At 43.3% G+C, this 23,370-nt stretch overlaps 1 protein-coding gene across 1 annotated transcript in view; it reads left to right on the forward strand.

Annotated features, from left to right (window-relative positions):
• Window positions 1-23,370, forward strand: part of SNX20 (sorting nexin 20) — a 59,056-nt gene that overhangs the window by 24,542 nt on the left and 11,144 nt on the right. Inside the window, exon 3 of the mRNA XM_082270602.1 lies at window positions 9,754-9,905. Within this exon, the coding sequence (XP_082126728.1) occupies window positions 9,754-9,905 (152 nt within the window). The remainder of the gene's footprint in view (window positions 1-9,753; window positions 9,906-23,370) is intronic.

A 23,370-nucleotide genomic window follows, 5' to 3' on the forward strand; every position in this document is an offset into this window, starting at 1 on the left:
AAACTAGTCAACATAACAAACAAAAATCTCCACAAAATTCCAAAGGCTAAAAGAGCAATACCAGCTAAGCTCCATTGACATTAGGCATATATACCAACCCATATTTTACGGTATTCTAGTGGCATAAAGTGAGATGTGATGTGATTTTTGAACATGGTAAATACTGTTTTCATTGCACAGAAAAAGTCATAAACATTTTAGCTTTTCAATAAATGATGATGCCACTTGTGACTTTTAGAAAAGTATTTTTCTATATACTGCAAAAAGATTGCGCCCTCTGTTGTTTTCTTTATATATTGCAGAGATAACTTCAGTCTCAGAGTCTACCATGGATGTCTTTTGGACCAATGTACTTTTTAGTATAATCCTACACCCCCATAGCACATTTATGTGTAGGATTATGTTGTAGCCCAGCTGTATTCCTAACAGTGCCATTCATAATAGTTCCCTGTGTTAACTCTTTATGTGGCCAGTGTTCCCAGGGATGAGAGTGAGATATTTTAGACAGAAGTAGCAAAATCAGGGCAGGACAGGGTTGAGGTTTTGTCATAAAGGTGGTCTGCAAAGTAAAGAAGAGAGGGCGGTTAAAGTGGTAAATGTTTCTACTTTTTAAATGGACATCTTGGTAAATGCAGTATGCAGGGATATGGGAAATGGTAGTGACATAAACATATGTAGCAACCTCCTAAGTGGATGCTATAATAGTTAGAATAGTGTTTGGCTCCTCTGCTTAACAGAGGAGCAGCTAGGTAAATTTTATGTGGGTTGTCTGCTTAACAGAAGCTGTGATCGTTTAGTTCTGCTGCTCAATGTGCTCTGCTGCTGCTTATGCTGGCTGAGTGTTCCTGTGTCCTAGTAGCAACCTATAAAGATTCTCTGCTATAGGTGGAGACTAGGCAGATAGGCAGCATGAATGTGGATGCAGCCCCAGCCAATTGAAAGGGGAGGTGCCTCTAGGCATGCTGGGTGCTTGTATTTATATTCTAGAAGCACATGGGCTTCTGGTCTTTCCTAGCAGAGGATTGCACCAGGCTGGGGGAGAGGCACTGCCCCCCCCCCCTCCCCAGCACTTGCTGTCATTTGGCTTCAGGCGGCCATCCTGAGGGCCTGAATTCTGTGTGACTGACCCTGGTCTTACCTGGCTAGTGTTCTTAGAGCTTTGTCCAGGACTGCCCACTACTTTACTAAGAGACATTGCTCTGCTGTAAAGACATCTTTATCTGTCTTCTGCAAAGACTTTAGCCACCTTTTTTACTAGGAAAATAATTTAGAATCCACAGTATGAATAGTTCAATTTGGAAGTATCTCACTATATCCATCACCCTATCCAAGCTCTTCAATAAAAAAACAACTACAAAACCTCTAGACTGATCATTGGAGTAACGAGGGGAAGTGAGTGTGCACCTGACTGTGGAAAATACTTTATGCCTGGCTGCGGGGCGAAAAGTGGGAAAGACTTGGGCAATATACCAGCGGCTCTTTTGGGGTAGTGCTACACATACACATACACATACACATACACATACACATACACACACACGTACATTGGACTAGTATGTTTCTTCAACCTTACAAACTATGTACACGTTTGCTGGTTAGAGAGACAGGGGTTAGGATAGGGAGAGTGAAAAACTAAGGTTGTGGCTGGAGAGAGGAAAAGAGGGGTTTGAGAAGTTGCATGGAGTGCAGAGGTAAAATAAAATAAACAAGATACTAGGTCAAGAGGGTTGCCATCAGATTGAGTAGAAGTGTGTGTTCATTGTGTCAGGCCAAAAGATGAGGTTAGGTTGAGGAGTAGAGAAGGTCAGAGAAATGGAAATCAAGAAGCAAGACAGATTTCAGATGCCTATAGATCACAGCCATCCTCAGAGAAACTGGGAAACAGAGTGATTCAAAAGAAGAGAAGGACAGCCAGGAAGTTGTTGGAAGAACTTGAATAGTGCTTTGTGGGGATAAAATCTGACTCAACCTCCTTTTTGCCCCCTGGGTCTGGCTGGTGAGTCTAGTAGAGGCCTCACTGGGACATGGGGCAGCTGGAGAGCCAGAGTCAGAGTCCTGAAGCCAGATTTCAGTAACAGCAAGGAGGTTAAAAGAGTTAGTGATAAAAGATGATGTACTGATGTGAGCTTGTTGCAGACAGAGCAGGCATCCCAGAAGGCACATGAGAAGAGGGGCTGGATCTTAGAAGCAGAGGGATAAGAATTTGTTTTTAGGATTTCATTTGCTGCCAGAGGAAGGAGATACTGGTTGTTGAATTTAGATTGTAGGGCGCCAGGATTGGGTGAAATATCCTCATAAGCCAGGAGGAGCAGGAGGGAGAGGGAGATAAGATGAGTGTTGGATCTAAATGAGGGTTTATGCTTCTGTGTACTGTTGATTGTGACAGTGTGTGGGCTTAGAATTAGCTGGAGGTAATGAGTGCACTAATGGGTCCGGGAGCGTAGGTGATAAATGTAAGCTGTGGCATGAAGAAGAGAGGTGGAAGGAATAAAGTTTAAAGTAGAACCTAAAGAGCAACTCCACTTTTGATGAGAAAAAACAATCCCCTCTAGATCAATATACATTGCAGTGGTTTTAACAAACTGTGTTGCAGAGTCCTACTTGTTTCTGCTCCAAAGAAAAAGCTGCTTGTTCTATGTCTTTTTCATTATTGATAAGCCAATGCACTTGTAGGGCTCTATTGAGGAAAGTTGCAAATCCTGCTTGTAAGCAGGTATAGTTAGCTAGTCTGCTGCTAGATGGCGTTGTTCCAGAATAGTGTGGTAATAGGGAATTAAGTAATTGGGTGTTGGGTTCCCTTTTAGACTGAACCTTCTTGTAGTGTTATCATGGGTGTAGTCAGTGCCCATATATATTTGCCATGATGGGAGGAGCCTAAGGCATTCAGGGCATGGGAGCCAAACAGGGCTTTTTTTTCAGCCGAAACGTGACAAAAAAACGTTTTGCCACCTCTGGCTCTGCCCTGTGCATTCCAATCACTACTATCACTTCTAAACGCAGAAGTCGACTTCTGTATTTAGAAGTGATAGAGCTCCTGTCCTGGATACTGCAACAAATCCTATCCAGGCGCAGCGGATGTTATGTACAGGAGGGTGCAAATGCATGACTAATGCTGGACTGGATGTGATTGTCAACACCCGTAGCTTCTTTCACCACAACCTTCCCTGTCACACTAGAGCCAAGGAAGTCAAGGCTCCTCCTTGGCTCTGATGTCTCTTATGACAGATCATGAGGAGGAGCCTGGGAGGAAGAACATCAACCTGTTCCACCGAACTGTGTTGTATCTGAGGTCTGTGTTGGGAGATGAGAGAAGAGATTTCAGGGGAAGACAAAAAAGCATTAATGACATTTGATGAAATTGGCCTTTCTGTAAAAAATAAGTATATGCACTGGTCAAACAGTTGCGTAAAAATTGGGCTTTGGATGTTGGTGGTGTCTTCACACTGTAACCCTATAGAGGTACATTTGATGAAAGCAAGAACTATTCTTGGTGTAAAAAAATTAATTTGTATGCGCCTGTCAAATAGGTGCAGAAAAATTGGTCCTTGGGTGTTATTTGTGCCCATGAAACCTATACCAAAAAATTAAAAATCAACACCCACAAATCTAGGCAGCCTAGACAGTCTTGCAGAGATTTCAGATCCAAAAAAAATTTAATCAGCGACATCGGGCATCAGGGGTTTGATAGCTGCTGCTAATCTAGGACTGTTTCATTTTGAAAAATGTCAGCCAGACAGACACACTCTTTTTTTATCTGTCACAAAACCTTCGGCAGCACTGAACGCTGGATGAAGGGCAGCCCAATAGCTCAATTGCATACTTGGCAAGTTTTGGACAGTGGTCTTTCCTCATAACCCAGTGGATCATTTACTGGAAAGCTCTCCATGTCTGTTTTTGCCCCTAGATAATCTTCCACCATATGATGCAGAAGCTGCTGATGAGATGTGGAAGCGGACAGCCCTGGGGTGCAGAGGACTAAAAAAATTTTATGTGCATTACTTAGGCGGACCCCTTCTCCACCGCTCCTCCTTTGACCAACGGAAGCCTTAAAACTACCTTTCCATTAAACTAACCTACCAGAGTCTGTCAAGGTGTTATAATAACTCCTCTTTTTAAGGTGTCCTCAAGATATTTCATCCTGTGCTCTCTTTGCGAGGGCAGGATAAGTTCTGAGACTTTCCCCTTGTAACTGTGGTCGAGGAGGGTTGCCAACCAATAATGATCCTTCTCCTTGATGCCACGAATTCTCTGGTCCTTTAGCAGGCTTTGAAGAATAAGGGAGCCCATGTGCCACAAGTTTGCGTAGGCATGAGAAGCAGAGTCTTCGGAGTCACTGAGGATGGAACTATCTGGAATTGCCTCCTCCCAGCCATGTACTACTCCCAAGGTTTCTGGGGACTGAAAACTATCTCTTTAAGGTTTGACGTATGTCTTCTTCTGCTTCAATGCCTGCAAAACTGCCAGAATCCTCCTCCCTCTCCTCAGGTGTGTTCTGTGGCATTGTAAGAATGGTGTCTGCATAAAGCTGACCTTGAGAGGAAAGGAAGTCCTATTCTTCCTCCCACTGCTCTGCCTCTAATGCCCTGTCCATAATGCCACACAGAATATGCTTCAGCAGGAACACAAGAGGGATAGTGTCACTGATGCATGCATTGTCACGGCTCACTATCCTTATCGCCTCCTCAAATGGTGAAAGTGAAGTGCATGCATCCTTTATAAGCAACCATTGACGTGGGAAAAAAAAACAGCTCCCCTGAGCCTGTTCTTGTGCCATACTTAAACAGGTACTGGTTGATGGCCCTCTGCTGCATGTGCAGCCTGCAGCATTGCAAAAGTTGAGTTCCACATGGGCATGTCACAAATCAGGCGGTTTACGGGCAGGTGGAATTCCTGCCTAATTTCAGCCAACCGAACACTGGCTATGTATGACCATCTGAAATGACTACAGACTCTTCTGGCCTGCCTTCGAAGATCTTGCAAACCTGGGTACCTGTTTAAGAAATGCTGCACCACCCAAATGAGGACATGTGCCAGACATGGCACATGTGTCGACTTTCCCTGTCTAATGGCAGACAGAAGGTTAGTGCCATTATTGCACACCACCATTCCTGGCCTCCTACAGAGCTGAAGAGTCTCTGCTAGGTGTGGCTCCTGTACCCTAGACAAACCAGCTGAAGCACTATGTGACAGCCTGACTTGTTGAATAGCCCCTTTAAATTTTAGGGGGTACTGGTGGTTCATAGGACAATTCAGCAGAGGAGGGCATGGAGGAGGAGGAGGAGATGGTGGAGCTGACAGATCTTGCATAACCATCAACTGTATAGCGAAATGGCAGCAAAACAAGCTCCAGCAATGAGCCCTGTCCTGCATCCTTCCTAGTTGCAACCAGAGTTACCCAGTGTTCTGTGAACAAAATATATCGTCCCTGACCATGCTTGCTGGACCACGTGTCAGTAGCAAGGAGGACCTTGCGGCTGACTGCCTTGCCCAATGATGCCAACACATTGCCTTCCATGTGATGGTACAGAGCTGGAATGGCCTTACGTGAAAAAAAATAGTGACTGGGAACCTGCCATTGTGGTACAGCACATTCTGCAAATTCAAGGAAGATGGCAGAATCCACCAGGTGGAAAGGCAGGAGTTGTAAAGCCAGATTTTGGACAAGCTGGAATTTAGACACTAGGCATGTGGGTGGCAGGGAATGTATTTTTTTCAATGCGGCAGCAGGGGCAGACAAATGTGCCTGCTATACTCTACAGCTGTATCATCACCTCCATCCTCATCATCACTGGAGCCAACTTGGCAATATGATGTGGCTGGGGGAACATGACTGCCAATTTGTTGTTTCAGTGTACTCCCCTCACTGTAGGCTCATATTACTCCCTTCCTCAACCTCAGAACCAACATTAGAATCAAGTAATGCCTATGCATCATCAAGAAGCAAGTGGCTGATGCTGTGTTCAAAAAATTCAGCTAACTCCTCTATGACTCCTCTATGCATGATGCTGGGGCTATGCCAGGAGTAGCTGTGGACCAGGAGGCAGTATAAGCCACTCTGACAGCTGTGGTAGACTGTGCACTAGTCTCAGCTTGGGTGATAGAGGATGAGGAAGATGAGGATGGTTTAGTAAGCCAGTCCACCACCTCCTCTGCATGCTGTGGATAGATAGCAAGGACAACATCACTAAACAGAGAAAAACGTGCCCTGCCTGAGATGCTGTTGGCCCCATCATGATGGCATGGGAAGGCTGCCTCTCATTGTTGGCCTTCCAGACATGATGGGGGGGGGGGGGGTCTATTACCCAAAGTTAATAGATACTGAGAAATGTGTAATTGGATGCACTTTATTCAATGAAAAGTGGTGTTTGGTGCACCTTAAATTGAGAACTGCTGCTGACAGGAATGTAAAAATGTAAAGGAGATAGAAAAACAAAAAAGGGGGAACAACAGCGTGGCATTTAGAAAACTGTGGCTGACAATTTAAAAAAAGGGGACAGGCACGGGACAAAAACCCCCCCCAAAAAATACACTACACTTACACTATACTGACACTACACTGGCACACTACACTATACTCCCACTATACACACTCTGCACTCAAAGTCACAATAGCACACTAACTCGCTAGTAGCACACAGAGCCCTGCTCTATCTATCTCTACTCCAACAACACACTGCAAAAGGTTCCTGTGGGAAGGAACCTTTTGTAGTGGGGGGAGACTATGAGCACTGAGCCATGATTGGGCAAAGTCATCATGACTTTGTCCAATCATGTCTCTGACTGTGCTCTGTGCCCTGATTGAGCAACGCATTGCCTAGCATTGCTTCATTCAATTAAGGCCCTAGAATACACTGTGCAGTGCGAACATCCCCCTGAGCGACCCGCAAATTTGGGTATTCGCCGAATGAGCAAGCAGGCAATGTTCGGGCTGCACTTTTATTCGGCTTAAACTGCTTTCCTAAGAGGGCAGGCATTTTGGAGCTGGAAGAGACCAGTGGTGAATGTTCACACACACATAGGATTTTCGTGCATGCGCACATATGCCAACAGTTTCTGGATGGACAATATCGCCCCTATTAACAATTGTGTGCATGTATGCAAAAGTTGCAGCTAACACGCTGACTTCTGGGGATAGCTGGGACATAGCAATCCAAAGAGGCAGCAAGGTCCGGCCTAGGCCAGACGCCAGAAATGCTGATTGCAGCTCAAAATACTACAAAATTGTAAAAATGTAAATACCTTTTGTTAGCATTTATCTAAGAGGGAAGTAGGGAGACCAAAGAAGACATTGTTGTTTAAGAGAGTTTAGTTCTGCTTTAAGGACAGAGGACACTGTAGTGAGAAGGAAAGGCATGTTAGAGTATAAAGAATATGAAGCAGACTGGAAAAAGAGCTATTTTGAGAGAGTCAAGTTTTCTTGCAGTCTGTTCTGTTGAGTTCCATTGTTTGTTGGTCGTTTCTTGGTTCTGAATTGCTTAAAGTGCCTTATTTTAAGTGTCTTGTACTTATTGCAGAGATGTACTTAACCACTTAAGCCCCAGGCCTATTTTTGACACGTTTTGTTTACAAGTTAAAATCAGTATTTTTTGCTAGAAAATTACTTAGAACCCTCAAACATTATATATATATATATATTTTTAGCAAAGACTCTGGAGCATAAAATGGCAGTCATTGCAATATTTTTTGTCACGCGGTATTAGCGCAGCGGTATTTCAAACGCTATTTTTATGGAAAAATTACGAAAAACCACATTTCACTGCGTTTAAAAAAAACTTAACAGTAAAGTTAGCCCATTTTTTTTGTATATTGTGAAAGATGATGTCACGGCGAGTAAATAGATACCCAACATGTTACGGTTTAAAATTGCGCACACCCGTGGAATGGCGACAAGCTACGGTTAAATTAAATCTCCATAGGCAACGCTTTAAACATTTTTAACGGTTAACAGTTAGTTTAGAGTTAGAGTGTGGCTCTTTTTTTTAAATTATTGCTCACGCTCTGGCGATCGTGGCGATACCTCACATGTGTGGTTTGAACAGTGATTTCTTTTGTGCGAGAGCTAAAGGCGACGGGGGCGGCTAAAAAATTTTTTTTCTTTTTTTCCTATTTATTTATTTGTTTTCATTTTAACACAGGTTTTTGTTAAAAAAAAAAAAATCTGATCACTTTTATTGCTGTCACAAGCATTGTAAACATTCCTTGTGACAGCAATATGCAGTGACAGGTACTCTTTATGGAGGGATCAAGGGTCTAAAAGACCCTAGACCCCTCCACTACACTTCCATGTATTCAAAACGCCGAAAACTGCATTTTTGAATACACTCACTTTTTGAATCTGCCGCCTTTAGCAGCCGAGTAACCTGCATGTGACGTCATGGCCGCCGCCTCCAGGTTACGTCATCTGAGACCCGATCGAAGCCGCATCCGGCTTAGATCGGGACTCCATCCAGACGGCGGAGGCAGCAGCTGGTTGCTTGGGTCTCCCGGTGGGACGGGAGACCCGGGCAAAGCCGCGGAAGGCGTCGGGAGGGGGGACGTCCCCTCCCGCTCGCCGGGGTAACAATCAAAGCGGCTCCCGAGCCACATCGGTCATTACCGCCAGAAAGCCGACCGCTGGCTCTAAACAACGGTCTAGAGGCATCATCCTGGTATAACCACACAAAGTCAGCCGACATAGGGGTTTTGTCACTTTGCGGTAAGTGGTTAAAGTAGATATGGAATTTGTCTGTGCCTGGCATCCCTGTCTGTGCCTTACCCCATAAGAACAACTAAACTTAAAGTGGTTCTAAAGGCTTTAAAATGCATTCTTTGGAAGGAAGTGCAGCTCCTCCACCATTGGCGCCCACTGCTGTCAATTACAGCCAGCTATGAGGGAGAAGGGGGCGGGGCTGAGCCATGCTCTGTGTGTCAATGGACACCAGAGTGTGGTTCAGGAGAGGCGTGGTTCTGGAGCCCACACAAGTGCCCCCATAGCAGGCAGCTTTGCTATGGTGGGCACTTAGCAGGGGGAGGAGCTAGGAGCAATGGTGGTGGGGGCCGCTCTGTACAAAACAATTGCACACAGCAGGTAAGTATGACATGTTTGTTATTAAAAACAAAAAAACAATCTGGGCTTACTAAAACTTTAAACTGGCATATACTAGTAGAATTTTGATTTTCACTCAAAACTGAGTTTGTTTTTAACTGTAGTGAATCTGAAGGAGCAGGGAGGAATTTTTTCTTGAAAAAACACATTTCCAACAGTGTGTTTGCCCCAATGTTTAGTGTTCAGACCCTTACTTTTTAATATATTTATAAATGATATAGGGTCTGAGATTAAAAATACAATTTCAGTCTTTGCAGATGACACCAAGCTATTCAGTGGAATAACTTCCTTACAGGATGTCTCCTACTTACAAGTCGACCTCAATGCACCATTTCATTGGACAGCTATGTGGCAAATAAGGTTTAATGTTGGTAAATGTAAAGTTATGCACTTGGGGGCTAAGAATATGCATGCATCCTACATACTAGGTGGAGTACAACTGAGGGAATCTATAGTGGAGAAGGATCTGGGTGTTCTGGTAGATCATAGATCGGTAGGCACCTCTAGGTGCCTGCAAGTATAGTTTTATACCTGCTGCTGCCCTTTAAATGTAACAGAATTCATGACTTAACATCACGACACATTATTAAATGGCACTAGTGTATTCTATAGTCAGAATATATCACATTTTTTCTTCAAACTAAATTTTATAATTTTTTTATGGCTAGATAACAACTCCCCTCCTCGTGAGCACCATCTTATGACTACAAGAGAACTCCAGCTGTACTGGCAGAAGGAGAAATATGATGGAAAGCCAGTTAGACTCCTTTTTCAAATCCATTCGACTCGCATTTCTGAGGATTTTCTGTCCAAGTTTGTGGTAAGGAAAAATAAAATGAGTGGAAGTTAATCATAGTGAACTGACCAGAAATCTCTGCACAGAAGTGTTGTAAAGAATGCCAAGTTTTACCAAAGAAAAGATGATATCCTAGGTCTAGGTGGTGATGACAGAGGGGGAGATTTACTAAAACCAGAGTGTGCAAAACCTTGTAAAGCCCTACATAGTAACCAATCCGCTGCCGGGTTTCATTGTCAAAGCCTAGTTTAACAAGCTGAGGTTAGAAGCTGATTGGCTACCATGCACAGCTGCACCAGATTTGGAGTGCTCCCGTTTTAGTAAATGTCCCCCATTATGTTGCACTGAAAATGAAGTCTCTTGCTCAGAACATTGGGGTTGATTTACTAAAGGCAAATCCATGGTGTACTGCAAGTGCCCTTGCAAGTGCAGTCGCTGTAGATCTGAGGGGGACATGCAAGGAAAATAAAAAACAGCATATTTGCTTGCACATGATTGGATGATAGAAATCAGCAGAGATTCTCATTTTAGAGATTACCCTCAGATCTAGAGTAACTGCACTTCCAGTGCACTTGAAGTGCACTTCCAAGTGCACTCTATTGCACAGTATATTTTCCTTTAATCAATCAACCGCTTTGTTTAGTTGTCATTTATTAACATGAAAGATTAATGCAGCTTTGCTGCCAAGTTCTACTTAAAAGTAGAACTATAGGCAAAACTTTATTTTTATTTTGGATAGAGCAAGGGAGGGTTATAAATCCTGTCAGATTTTTTTTCGCCATCTGTGTTCCGTTGCAGAGTTTAACCACTTGCCGACCGCCGCACGACTATCTACGGCGGCGGTCAGCCCCTCACAGGCAAAGTGACGTAGGTCTACGTCGCTCGCCTGTGAGGGTTTAGGGAGCGAGCGCGCGCCGCCGGAGGCGCGCTCCCGCTCCCGCGTGGTCACGGACCCCCCCCGCGCGTGTGACCGGCGGACCCGATCGCCGCCGGCCACTCTGCGATCGGCGGGGGAGAGGGAGAAAGTCAGGCAGCTTGTGTAAACAAGCTGCCTGTCATTCTCCTCTCTGTATGAGAGATGATCACATGGATCTACTATGTAGATCCATTGATCACTCTGCATACAGTTGAAGCCACAGCCAATCACAGTTAGAATCACGCCCCTAGGGACACACACAGCCCCTCCCTCTCAAATAAAGTTAACCCCTTCACTACCAGTGTATTTTTACAGTAACAGTGCATATTTATAGCACTGATTACTGCAGTAATGTCACTGGTAACCCCAAAAGTGTCAAAAATGTCAGTCAAGGGTCCGATCTGTCCGCCGCAATGTCGCAGTACCGCAAAAAAAATCGCAGATCGCCGCCATTACGCGTTAAAAAAAAAAACAACAAAAATGACAAAAATCTTTCCCTTTGTTAGTAAACGCAATAACTTTTGCGCAAACCAATCAAAATACGCTTTTTGCAATTTTTTTTACCAAACATAGGTAGCATAAAACAAATTGGCCGAAAATATTAAAAAATTTTGATTTTTACATTTTTTTTTGGGGGAATTTCATATAAAAAAAAGGGAAAAATATTGCTATTTTTGCAAAATTTATGCTCTTTTTTTGTTTATAGCGCGTGATCAAAAAATCGCACAGGTGATCAAATACCGCCAAAAGAAAGCTCTGTTTGTGGGAAAAAAAGGACACCAAATTCGTTTAGGTACAGCGTCGCACGACCGCGCAATTGTCCGTTAAAGTCACGCAGTGCCGAATCGCAAAATACCCTCTGGTCGTTTAGCAGCCAAATCCTCCGGGGCTTAAGTGGTTAAGGGAAATTCCTTGGGGACCCCCAGGTCACTGAAACTCGTGTACCCATTGGAAGATTTCCCCTCTATTTCTTTTCTGGGGACAACCCAAAATTTGGCATTTTATTAATTTTCTTTTACTTTGTCTTTCAATAATAATGGTAAACAGGACAAATAGAGTGAATCTTCTTTACAGGGGCACAGATAGCAATAAAAACTGAATAAAAAGTAGAAGTGTATGGGCGCTTTCATGGATCTAAGTCGGCGGCGTGTTGGTCCCTGCACCTGGGCAGCACTTGAGAGAAGAAGCTGCTCTAGGAACAATTGAAAAAGAAACAAGGCTCCTCTAAGTGCAGTAACTTGGATATTTATTGTGAAATAAAGGATTAAAAACACTCACAATAAGCAAGCTGTAACAGATAAAACACAGAGCTGTAGTGATCTAGGATTCGTCCGGACTCTGCAGGGCCACTGCTCTAGTGTGCAGACATCCAGAGCTCCACTTCCTGTGTGGGCGTTCTCTGAGCTGTGTTCGGCATCAGGCTCCTGGCAACAGTGCAGAGACGCAAGCAGCGAGTATCCAGTCACGTGGGTAGATGGGTGGTTACATGCCTCGGAGCATGCGTGGCTCCTTCATCAGACCTACACCCGCTGGAAATGAATGAACACTTAAATGGGCTGCTACGATCATGGATGGGAGGGGCAGGTGCGATACGGCAAGGAAGGAGCTAATTAGATTGTCAGCCTAATAGTCCTATGCACCAGACATGTAGACTTATAAATTGCACACAAGTGCTACAGGTTTAAAAATGTTAAAAGCTGTAAAATTACACAGGAAATGCCAAAAAATAATAAAAACAAGAATGATATTAAAAATATATAAAGAATGAAATAAATAAAAAATAAATAGAAATAAAAAATACAAATAAAAGATAAATCTAAATCAAAGAGAACCAAGGAGATTATGTACAAAAGGGTATTCATTTCTAATTCTTCGTTTATGCCCCCGGGTGACAAAACATTGATGGCATAAATCCAATAAGTCTCTCTGCCTGCGACATAGATGCACAAACCTCTCCGCTTCAGAAAAGGTAGGAGGAATGAACTCGATCACCCACACCTTGAGGCTGGAACTAGATTTATCATGATGTTTGGTGAAATATCTAATGTTTGGTGAAATATCTAGGGACACTGTGGTCCTCTTTTTCCTGCCTTATTGGCTCGGCGAAGTTCTCCGAAATGTTTCCTTAACGTCCGTATGTTCTAATCCCTCTCCATTCTATGCAGAACTATAAAAAAAAGTTTGTCCTTTAGTTATATTTTAAGGCCCTCATAGATGGCCATAGGTGACCCTGCAAGCACCATCGGACTCAAAAAAAGTTGGTTTAAAAATTTACTGAGCCAGTTGGGAAAAGTATTGGCTGAGCAGCGAATTCATCTTATCAGATGCTGTGTCACCATGTAGCAGCAGCATTGTTTTCAGGTGGCCACGGGTTCTATGGCTGCCTTGATAAAATGTTTGGACACATAGGCATCTTTTCTACTCGAAAACTCCTCTCAAGAATGCGAGTTTGTTGAGAGTTTTTTCTGCCTGTAAGAGCATATGCCTGTAAACTCCTGAAAAAGCCAAAGGGGTTGATTTAGTAAAGGCAAATCCACTGTGCACTGCAAGTGCACTTGGAAGTGCAGTCGCTGTAGATCTGAGGGGAAGATCTGAAATGAGGGGAAGCTCTGCTGATTTCTATCATCCATGATGTGCAAGCAAAAATGCTGTTTTTATTTTCCTTGCATGTCCCCCACAGATCTACAGCAAAGTGCACAGTGGATTTGCCTTTAGTAAATAACCCCCAAAGAGTTTTTGACTGACTGTGCTTCCCTTTTCATTTTGCTAAACTCTATGTTGTAAGTACGAAGATGCAATGTGGCACAGAAAATGTCGAAATTCTTAACTGTTCCTCAAACCTTGCTCAAGCCTTGAAGTTTTTTTATCGGTTTGTATTTCGTGACCTGAAAAGGCATGTTAACCAAAGGGAATTTTTGAACCATAAAATACTCAGAATTTCTTAAAGTAGGCACAACAAATAACTATACAGTATGGAGCCAAACAAAAACGGGAAGTTGGGGTGGAAAGAGATTTCGAAAAATTGTTTATTCATAATGGAATTATACACTATATCCCTGTGTGGAGGCAAAAGCAATTAGGTAGAAGTATGGAGATCATTACACTACAACTTTCTCTTTAGCAAGGAGAGCAGTGAGCAACACAGTAGTGACATCACCAAATATCACTTCAAAGAGACTGGCAGTCAGAGGCAGCAGTGCCTATCCCATAGCAGATATACAGCTGTGAGAAGGGCTGGTCTGAGGTAGATGAGGCATCCTTCTTGGGTGGTGCGTTACAAGAGGGCAGCTGGGCAAATGCCTTTTCTGACTCTGCATTGTATTGTACTGCTGTATCCTGCACTGTGCAGGACTGGACTGTCAAACTGACAGCTCAGTCCAGCAGATTACACTGGTATATCACTGCTCTTGCTATGTAACAAACGCCACTCTGCTCTGCTATCAGTACGACAGCCAACCACTCTTACATCAGGAGCTCCTGATAAACAGAGCATAGCGCCTGACTGTTACAGAGCTCTGATGATTACACAAGGAGAGCTATGCTCTTCCTGTGTAATCTGCAGGATTGAGCTATCAATTTGACAGCTCAGGTCCTGCTTTGCATTCATTTATGATTTATGAAAGTAACTGTTATGTGTAATCATGTGTTATATGTAACTTTAAAAAAAAAACGTTTTTTTAACCGCTTGCCGACCAGCCACCGTAGTTTTACTGCGGCAGGTCAGCTTTGTCCCACGAAACGATGTACCTGTACAAGCTTCGTGGGTCTGTTAAAGGGGGTGCACGCGCCCAATCGCCAGCGGGGAAGCTTAACCCTTTGATCGCCCCTGGTCTTAACCCCTTCCCTGTCAGTGTTGTTACATAGTTAGTCAGGTTGAAAAAAGACCATCAGGTTCAAGCAAAAAAAAAAAAAACAGTATTGAAAACCCAACCATACAATCCCATATACACAATCCTATACCCGCAGTTGATCCAGAGGAAGGCCAAAAAAAACCCCAGCAAAGCATGATCCAATTTTCGACAGCAGGGGAAAAAAATTCCTTCCTGATCCCCCGAGAGGCAATCAGATATTCCCTGAATCAACTTTACCTAAAAAAATTTTAGTACCCATTTATATTATGTACACCTAGGAAAGAGAATCCAGGCCTTTTTTAAAGCAATCTAGTGAGCTAGCCAGAACCACCTCTGGAGGGAGTCTATTCCACATTTTCACAGCTCTTATGGTGAAGAAACCTTTCCGTATTTGGAGACGAAATCTGTTTTCCTCTAGATGTAAAGAGTGCCCCCTTGTTCCCTGTGTACAGTACAGTAACAGTGCATATTGTAAGCACTGATTACTGTAGTAATGTCGCTGGTCCCCCCCCCCCCCCCCCCCAAAAGTGTCAGGTGTCCACTGCAATGTCGCAGTGTCGATGATCGCCGCCATCACTAGTAAAAAAAAAAAAAAAAATTGCATAAATCTTTCCCCTAGTTTGTAGAGGTGATAACTTTTGCATAAACCAATCAATAATACACTTTGCAGCACCCTCCAAGGTAGGTGCTAGGTAAAGTATAGTGGGCCTTGTGTGCTTATCAGTATGGCCATGATTTTCAGCTAGGCTGGCATGTGTTCCCAGGTGTGCCTGTTGAGTTGGGGAGTCTTCCCACTGTGTCCCAATGAGGGCTCTCATTGGGCAGTGGAGGAAACCTGACCAATAGCACATCAGGGCTTGTATCCATCCTGTAGGGGCAGATTCTGCCACAGAGCATTCTGGGAGGGGGTATAAATCTGTGGGGAGCACATGACAGGGGGTCTTTGGCGGGAAGCAGAGTCCCAGGAGGGAGGGTACGGCTGTCTCTCCTCCTGTCAGGAAGAATTGGGTATTCCAGGTGGCTTGCCTGAGGGGATACAGGGCTGAGCTGCAGGAAGGATCCAGTGTGCTGTGGACCAGTGGAGCTGGGGGGGTCGAGTTCCAAGAAAGCATTCTGTGTTGTGAGTACTGCAAACTGTCCCTGGGGGGACCACTCCGGAGAAGGTCAGCGGGATCCAGGAGCTAGCTAGCCAGTGCAGGAATAGAGTAAAGGGGGTGCCAGTGTTTAACCCTGAAGAGTAAAGGGGGTGCCAGCAGTTGGGCCCTGAAGTGTACAGTGTTGTGGTAAAAATTGTCTTAGGAAGATCAGAGTGCACGATTTGGCTGATACTCGAGATGAGTTTGGTGATGTAGCTGGGGCAGTGTTGTTGATGGCTTTGTATTTTGTGGTTAGTATTTTGAATTTTATACGCATACGTGAAAGCCAGTAAAGGGGTTGATAGAGAGGGGCAGCAGCCATGTATTGGTTAGTAGGGTGTAGTACCTTCCTAGATAGGTGCTAGGATTAGGTAGATTTAGTTTTGGCTCACTGTGGAGCTGCTGTTTTGTTGTTAGGCTATAGAAGGAAGTTTACTTTCCTCATCTTGTTTGGAAAATTTCATTCAAATTCCATAACCCTATCCAATTCACCCAAAAAAAAAAAAAAAAAGAACACCCCTGGACTTGTTATTGAACCGACAGAAAATCTTTACTTTTGAGTTGAGGTCCACTTTAATTTCCCAAGTTCCTGGTTCAGAACATTAAAGTGATTGTAAAGTCTTGGGTTTTTTTTCTATTTAAATAACAAACCTGTCATACTTACCTGCTCTGTGCAGAGGTTTTGCACAGGGCAGCCCAGTCCTCCTGGACAGCCGAGGCACCCGTGGACATCGCTGGATAGAGATGGGGTGCAGGTAAGTATTAGGGGGGCTGAAGGGAGTGGCTGAACACAGGAGGCTTTTTATCTTAATGCACTTAACGCATAGAATGTATTAAGATAAAAAACCTTGTGACTTTACAAACTTCTAATCAATCAAGACCTTCTACTTGCATTTTGAAAAGGTAAGCACACTTTCAGACACTATTATACTTAACCAAACTGCCTAGTCCCATTAAGTTTAAGGATAAGTTTGCAGTCCCCTGAATAGAAAAAGACAAGATCTGGCAGCCTTTTTGGCTGTCAGCATGTAGTTTTCAATGAACTACTGTATCATGCTGCTGTGAGCGCTGTGGTAGTTCATTAAGTCTTCCTGTCGTAATGCATCAACTTCCTCATACGAGGTGCGAGCAGGAAAATACACTGACAGATCTGCAGGAGACCTGCATGGCACCAGTGATCTGCTGATCGCTGGTGCAATGCTTTACAGGCTCCTGCTACAAAAAATAATTAATGCACATTTTGTTACCTGTAAAAAATGTGCATTTATTTATTTATTTTTTTTAAAAAGTGAACTTATCCTTTAAACTACCAACAGTTGCTCCAGCTGCTTACCTGAATTTCAGAGCCACAGGCTGCCATGATGTTTACCTCCTTCCGAAATCTGCATTTTTGAATACTGTCACTTTTTGAAATTTTGCGTCATTAGCAGCCGAGTAAATCGGAAGTGATGTCACTTCCGGGTTACTACATCGGAGACCCGATCAAAGCCGAATTCGGCTTTGCTCGGGACTCCAGCCAGCCAGCCGACATGCCGGCTAGTTGCTCAGGTCCCCCTGTTGGGACGGGAGACCAGGGCAAGGCCGCAGAAGGCGGCGGGATGTCCCCTCCCGCTCGCTGGAATAACAGGCGAGCGACTGCTGAGCCGCATTGGCTGTTATCTCCTAAAAGCCGACCTCTGGCTCCAACAGACGGTACCGGGTTGATGCCTGCAGCTGCAGGCATCATCCCGGTACAACCACTTCTGCAAGCTGACGTACAGGTATGTTGGTTTGCGGGAAGTGGTTAAGCAACTGCCACAGAAGAAGAGAAGCAGGGGAGTGCTTTACACAGACAGGTAGGAGATAGCGGAGGGAATAGAATAGTTGAAACTTTTTGTTGCTCTCTGTGCCTTTCTCTTTTTCACAAAAATACATTACAAATGGCATGGTGTCCCTTACAAATACCGCAGTAGACCTTCTAGGACTAGCATGGATTTTAGGGGAAAACTCCACAGCAAAAACAAGAAGAGGAAAGCATGCCCCCCAAAAAAAAAATCTATACCAGGCCCTTATCCAAGCATGCAGCCTGGCAGGTCAGGGAGGGGGTGGCAAGGATGTGCCCCTCACCTGAGACATACCAGGCCACATGCCCTCAACATGTAGGGAACCCCCCGGGCAAACCATCTTTTCCCCATGTTGATGAAGACAAGGACCTCTTCCCTACAATCCTGGCCAAGGGGTTGGGGTCTTCTCCATATTGGGCCAATGACATTCCCTGGAAGACCCCATCCCTTTGTTTACTTTAGTGGTGGGGACCCATCCCCTGGCTATTGTAGGGTTTTTTGTTTGGCAAGTCGAAGGACATCGTTAATTGGTATTGAACCTGGCGGCAAAAGAAAAAGATTGTCCACTTTCCACACGTCTTTTGATCTTTACATGTACACTGTTGGCAACTTGTCCATTTCTAAGAAACTGAAGTCTCTTCCTGCTGTATACTCAGTGACTCCTTGTGAATGCTTGGAGGGGCTTCCCCAGTTTTCGTGGAAACTGGATACCACTTTATTATTAAGCTTTGGAAATGGACATGATATCACTATTTCCTGTAAAAAGACACAAAGGGATCTTTGCAGTAAAGTGCTGCAATCTCCGACATCCTTCTGTCTGAAGCAACTGCTGTCAGAGGAACTAGTTTAACCACTAGGAACCGCAATGGAAATTAAGCTGTTGGAGCAAAGGATGCCTATACTAGTGCTTTCAGAACCAAGCCTAAAGCTGGATACACACTATCCAACGTTTGTGATAGATTTCCTTCAGATTTACCTTTTCTATGAAGTGCAAGGGCCTGCCAGATTGCATACAAATTGAAAGTGTTTAGGTTTGACCTCATATTATATGGTTTTGGTAAGTCTAAAGGAAAAAGTCTTCAGAAAATCTTATAGTGTGTTTGGCCCATTAGTCCCTTGAAGGGAACAAGGATTTCCTTGGTAGTCGTATATGGATTACTGCCTGCATGAAGAATTTGATCAATGGCTCTTACACCCAACTGCAGCCTGAAAAAGAGGATAAAGGCAGAGACCTGTACTTTAGTGGAGGTGTATGCCAGACCAATCTCAAGCACTGATTGTAAAAATGTCAATGATATTGGCTAAAGCTGGGGACACAAGAGAGAAAACTTTGCTGAGCAAACAGAACAAACTTCCTTCCTATCCTTACATATGTAGCGTTTTATGGTCTTGTGTTCTCACCAAGGACTAAACCACCTCAGATGAGAATTCAGGACTTTTCAGGAATAATTCAGGAATTAAGGACACTGGAGGAAGACAAACACAGATGGAAAAAATCCCATGGCGCTGTGAATCTATCTATCACTTCACCTTTGTACCTAGTTGCAAATACCGGAAGCTGAGTATTCAGTGGAATCTCTATGAGAACTACTGCTGGCATGCCCCATAGAGCCAAAACTACTTTAGGTACTTATTGTTGGAATTTTGCCTATCTGATCTGTTAGTGGATCCTGCTTCTCCAGTAGGTAGACTGCAGTTAACTGTCTGTAAGCGGCTCTCAGCCCAGCGAAAAATTTGTTTTGCGAAAAGTAACAGGAAAAAGACGCTTGGTGCCTCCTCATCGGGAATTGTAGGATACTGTTGTCTTGTTGTCAATCATCAACTTCACTCGGGCTCCTTTGAGGGAGGGTGATCCTGAAAGGCTTGAAATGCTAGAAAAAAACTAGCTTCCATTAAAGAAAGTCAGAGCATCTGCATTCCACCAGGCTTCAATTGCCTTGCACTTGCCTCCTCAGACTAGAGACTGACTGGCATCTGGTGTCAGAATTATTCCACCTCCTGGGCTGAGAGGCATAGGACAAAAGAGGCACACTGGTCCAATACTCCGGTTCTTGCTAATTTGTGCAGACACAAAGAACTTCTGATCCATAAACAGCCCATCCAATTGACTGAAGAAGGCAAATTGAAAAGCCCACATGTGCCACCCTGCCCAAGGCAACACTGGAATGGCCACTGTAAATTGTCCCAAAGGGGAAAATGCAATCCCTCGCTGACATAAATGCTTGTCTCCATGACTCTTCGCATACAGATTTTCATTTTAGAAATGTTGCAGTTTTGAAAAACGACTTGAGTTATTCAGCCATGAAATACTACTCTAAGATCCTTCAGAGATTAAGAAGGGGTTAACTGCTTTCCCTGTTTGTTCACTAGTCAACTGAACTTGGAAAAAGGACTTCTAGGACAAGGTTGCGATGCTTTGTCAGCTCCTGGATTACACATGCGACAATCAAAACGTCGTCCAGGAAGTGGTAGAGCCCTATCCCTAAAGACGAAATACTGATACACTGATTCTAAAAATGGCAAAAACCTGAACTGGAAGTAACAGCCGATCATGGCAAATCTCAGATGTCTCTGGTGTTACCGATGCACCGATTTTTGTGCTGAACTATACTCATGACTGTTTGCACGGACTCCATCTTAAACCTTTTGGTGTGTATGTACCCATTTGATTTCTTCAAACCCAGACAGTAGGGAAAGCTCCTAATGCCTTGGTTACTAGAAAGAATGGGGAGAGACCTCCCGATTTTGTTCATTTGGTGACACCAGCACTATGGACCTGTTGCAGTATAATTCTTATACGTAATCTTACAAAAATTCTTTCCTCTTGGGACATGTTGGTCATGAACGAAAGGATTTGGTGACTGAACTCCCACCTAACTGTCTTTGATATTTGTCACCCTAACCCTCCAAAAATAGGCTATCCTGGCTTCCACTGGAAGACACTGGTTTGGCCCACCTTCAAAAGACTTTCTAGATGTCTAGCAGCCTGCTCCGGATTTGATTGCATGTAAAAAATAAGTTTTAGCCCCCTTCACTGTGATCTCTACTCATTACGTCCAGCGTTTTGCCAAACGGCAACCTCCCATTATAAAGAATGTTACAAAGGGCTTGTGTGGAAGCTTCATCCATCCTCCAGTGGTGCAACTACAAAGATCTCATGACTGTGACTGAATTTGCCAGCCTTAGATCTTGGTCTATCGAAGCCTCCGCCAAAAGTCAGCAGCCAGGTTCAAGTCCTCCAGAACCATGCCCACACCTGCAGGTTCCATTTGAATTCAAGGGCATTTCTTAATGCTTTAAACATCACAGTTAACACTGTTGCTAGTCAACAGGCAAAAACATGCGACAGTATAGATTCTCTACAATTTCTGAGTTGAAGAGGTCAGGTGCTCTTCTGAGTTTTGAAGTGTTCAGGTGCTCTTTCAATACATTTTTCTATGTTACAGATGTTGCATTTTTTCAGTATGGAACACATGTTCTACATTAGTTGACTGTACTGGAATACACTGTACTGGTGTGACGTAGGCCATTGGAATCAATGGTAAACATAGTAAACACTGTTTATACATTTTTGACTTGGAATAAAAACTCATTGGACTAAATCTTGTGTGAACCAGCCTTAAGTCCACTTTTCAATGCATAGGATCCCTAAAGGTATTGAAAGGGAAGCTGGTGGGCCCCAGCCACTCCTGGAAGTGCGTTGCTTAAACTTACATCAACACCTTAATTGGAAAAAGCTTGGAGACCTTTTACTGTAAATTGGTCTTCTTATCAGATCTCTCCCATTCTTCATCAATGAGCTTTTAACTCTGTCATTATGGGAAAAGAAGGCCTTTCCTTTTACATATAGAAATATATGGGTTCTTTTTGCGATGGTTGGGCCTGTGTCTTGCCTGTGGCATGGATATTTGCTGCATACTCTCTGCAACAGCCGCTAGGCTTTGACATTTGTGCATCTGCTTCCTTATCCATTGTCATTTGAGGCAATCCGTGCAAATTAATTTCCCATCACTGCAGACTGCATGCAGATCCAACATGCACCCAGGGCTGGGCAAGGAATTTTTTATTGCTCTAATTTAAGCACATGTGAGCCATTGCCATGCGAGCTGCTTAACCTTCCTGGCGGTATGATTATTTCAGATTTTAGGTGCTGAAAGCGGTACCATTATTTTGCATGTAATTCTTTTTTTTTTTTAACTCAACACATTTTTATTGACTTTTAAACAGTTTAATAAACAGCAGTACAATATGCAAAAGAGAAGAAAGAAAAAAGGAAACAAAAAGGGGTGACCAGGTTGCAGTTGTGCACTGGTGAAGACATAAACTTTACCAAGGTAATATGAGTTTTTAAAGTTAACTAGTAGTTGAAGCCTATGTTGGAAGAAAAGAGAGTGCATTTAAAGGTTTAAACAGAGGTTATCTGGGCTACAATGTTAAATGTCAGGGTTAGTTAAGATTAGAGCAGGTGGCGACTCAGCAGTAGGGATGATCGAACGGTTCGGGTCCACCATCGGTTCGGCCCGAACATTGGGTGTTCGAGGTTCGGCCGAATTTAGAACTTTTTGCCCAAAAAGTTCGGAATACGGCAACCAGAACCGACCAAAATGCAATGCTTCAGGAAATGGGCTTTAAAAGCCCGTGATTGGACCAGAACCATTAGCAAAAGCCAATTGAGGGGGCAGGAGAATGCTAGGAATGTGATTGGAGTGACTAGGGGGTCCCTAGACCAATTAGTGAATACGCCCCCCAGTATATAAGATCGTGGTATATATACACACATAATTATATGTATATAGACACCTAGCCATATATAGGTGTGATAGTAGCAGAAATATATTACTGTAAATGATTTCATTAGCGCAAGCATATATTTCTGCTACTATCACACCTATATATGTCTAGGTGTGTATATAAATATATGTATGTGTGTATATACACCACTATACACAAGTTCAGATGTTTTGCCTGCCTCAAAAGAACCCAAGAAAATGCCAAAAAAAACGCTAGCGTCAAAAAAAAATGCCCAGGTGTGTTTTTGCTGGCATTTTTTGGGGGGTTTTGGAGGCAGGCAAAACATCAGAACTTGTGCACAGTACCACTATACACAAGTTCAGATATTTTTCCTGACTGCAAGGTGTGAAAACTCCTGTGCTGAAAGTGTTCTAATACAAACGATCTTTTTTTCTTTTTTTTTTTATGGTTCTGGACATGCTACAGAGCTGAAACTTCACATGTACACTTTTTAGACCCACCAGATACGAAATCCAAAGTAAAAATCAAAAAAATCTCTCTTTTTTTTTAAATTTTTCAATAATTGGCTTTTTTATCAAAAATGACAATTTTTAAGAACTTTTTTTTATGTGATTGTGTGTCTGGGGGGTCTAAAAGGTGTACCTGTGAAGTTTCAGCTCTGTAGCATCTCCAGAACCAGAAAAAAAAAGATCATATAGGTGTAAAAGGAGGGTCCCACATCCCTGTTCTACTGAAAAATTATCTTTTTTTTTTTTCATGGTTCTGGACATGCTACAGAGCTGAAACTTCACATGTACACTTTTTAGACCCCCCAGATACTAAATCCAAAGTCAAAATAAAAAACATCTCTTTTTTTTCTTTCAATAATTGGCTTTTTTATCAAAAATGACAATTTTTAAGAACTTTTTTTTGTGTGATTAATAGTTAATGGGGCATGACCCAGAACCCTATGGACTTTTTAGGGGCATTTATTGGGTTTTAGGGCTTAAAAATGGTGTTTTTTGATTACCG

Source organism: Pelophylax lessonae (assembly GCF_965119305.1).
Source record: "Pelophylax lessonae genome assembly, chromosome: 10".
Taxonomy (NCBI): domain Eukaryota; kingdom Metazoa; phylum Chordata; class Amphibia; order Anura; family Ranidae; genus Pelophylax; species Pelophylax lessonae.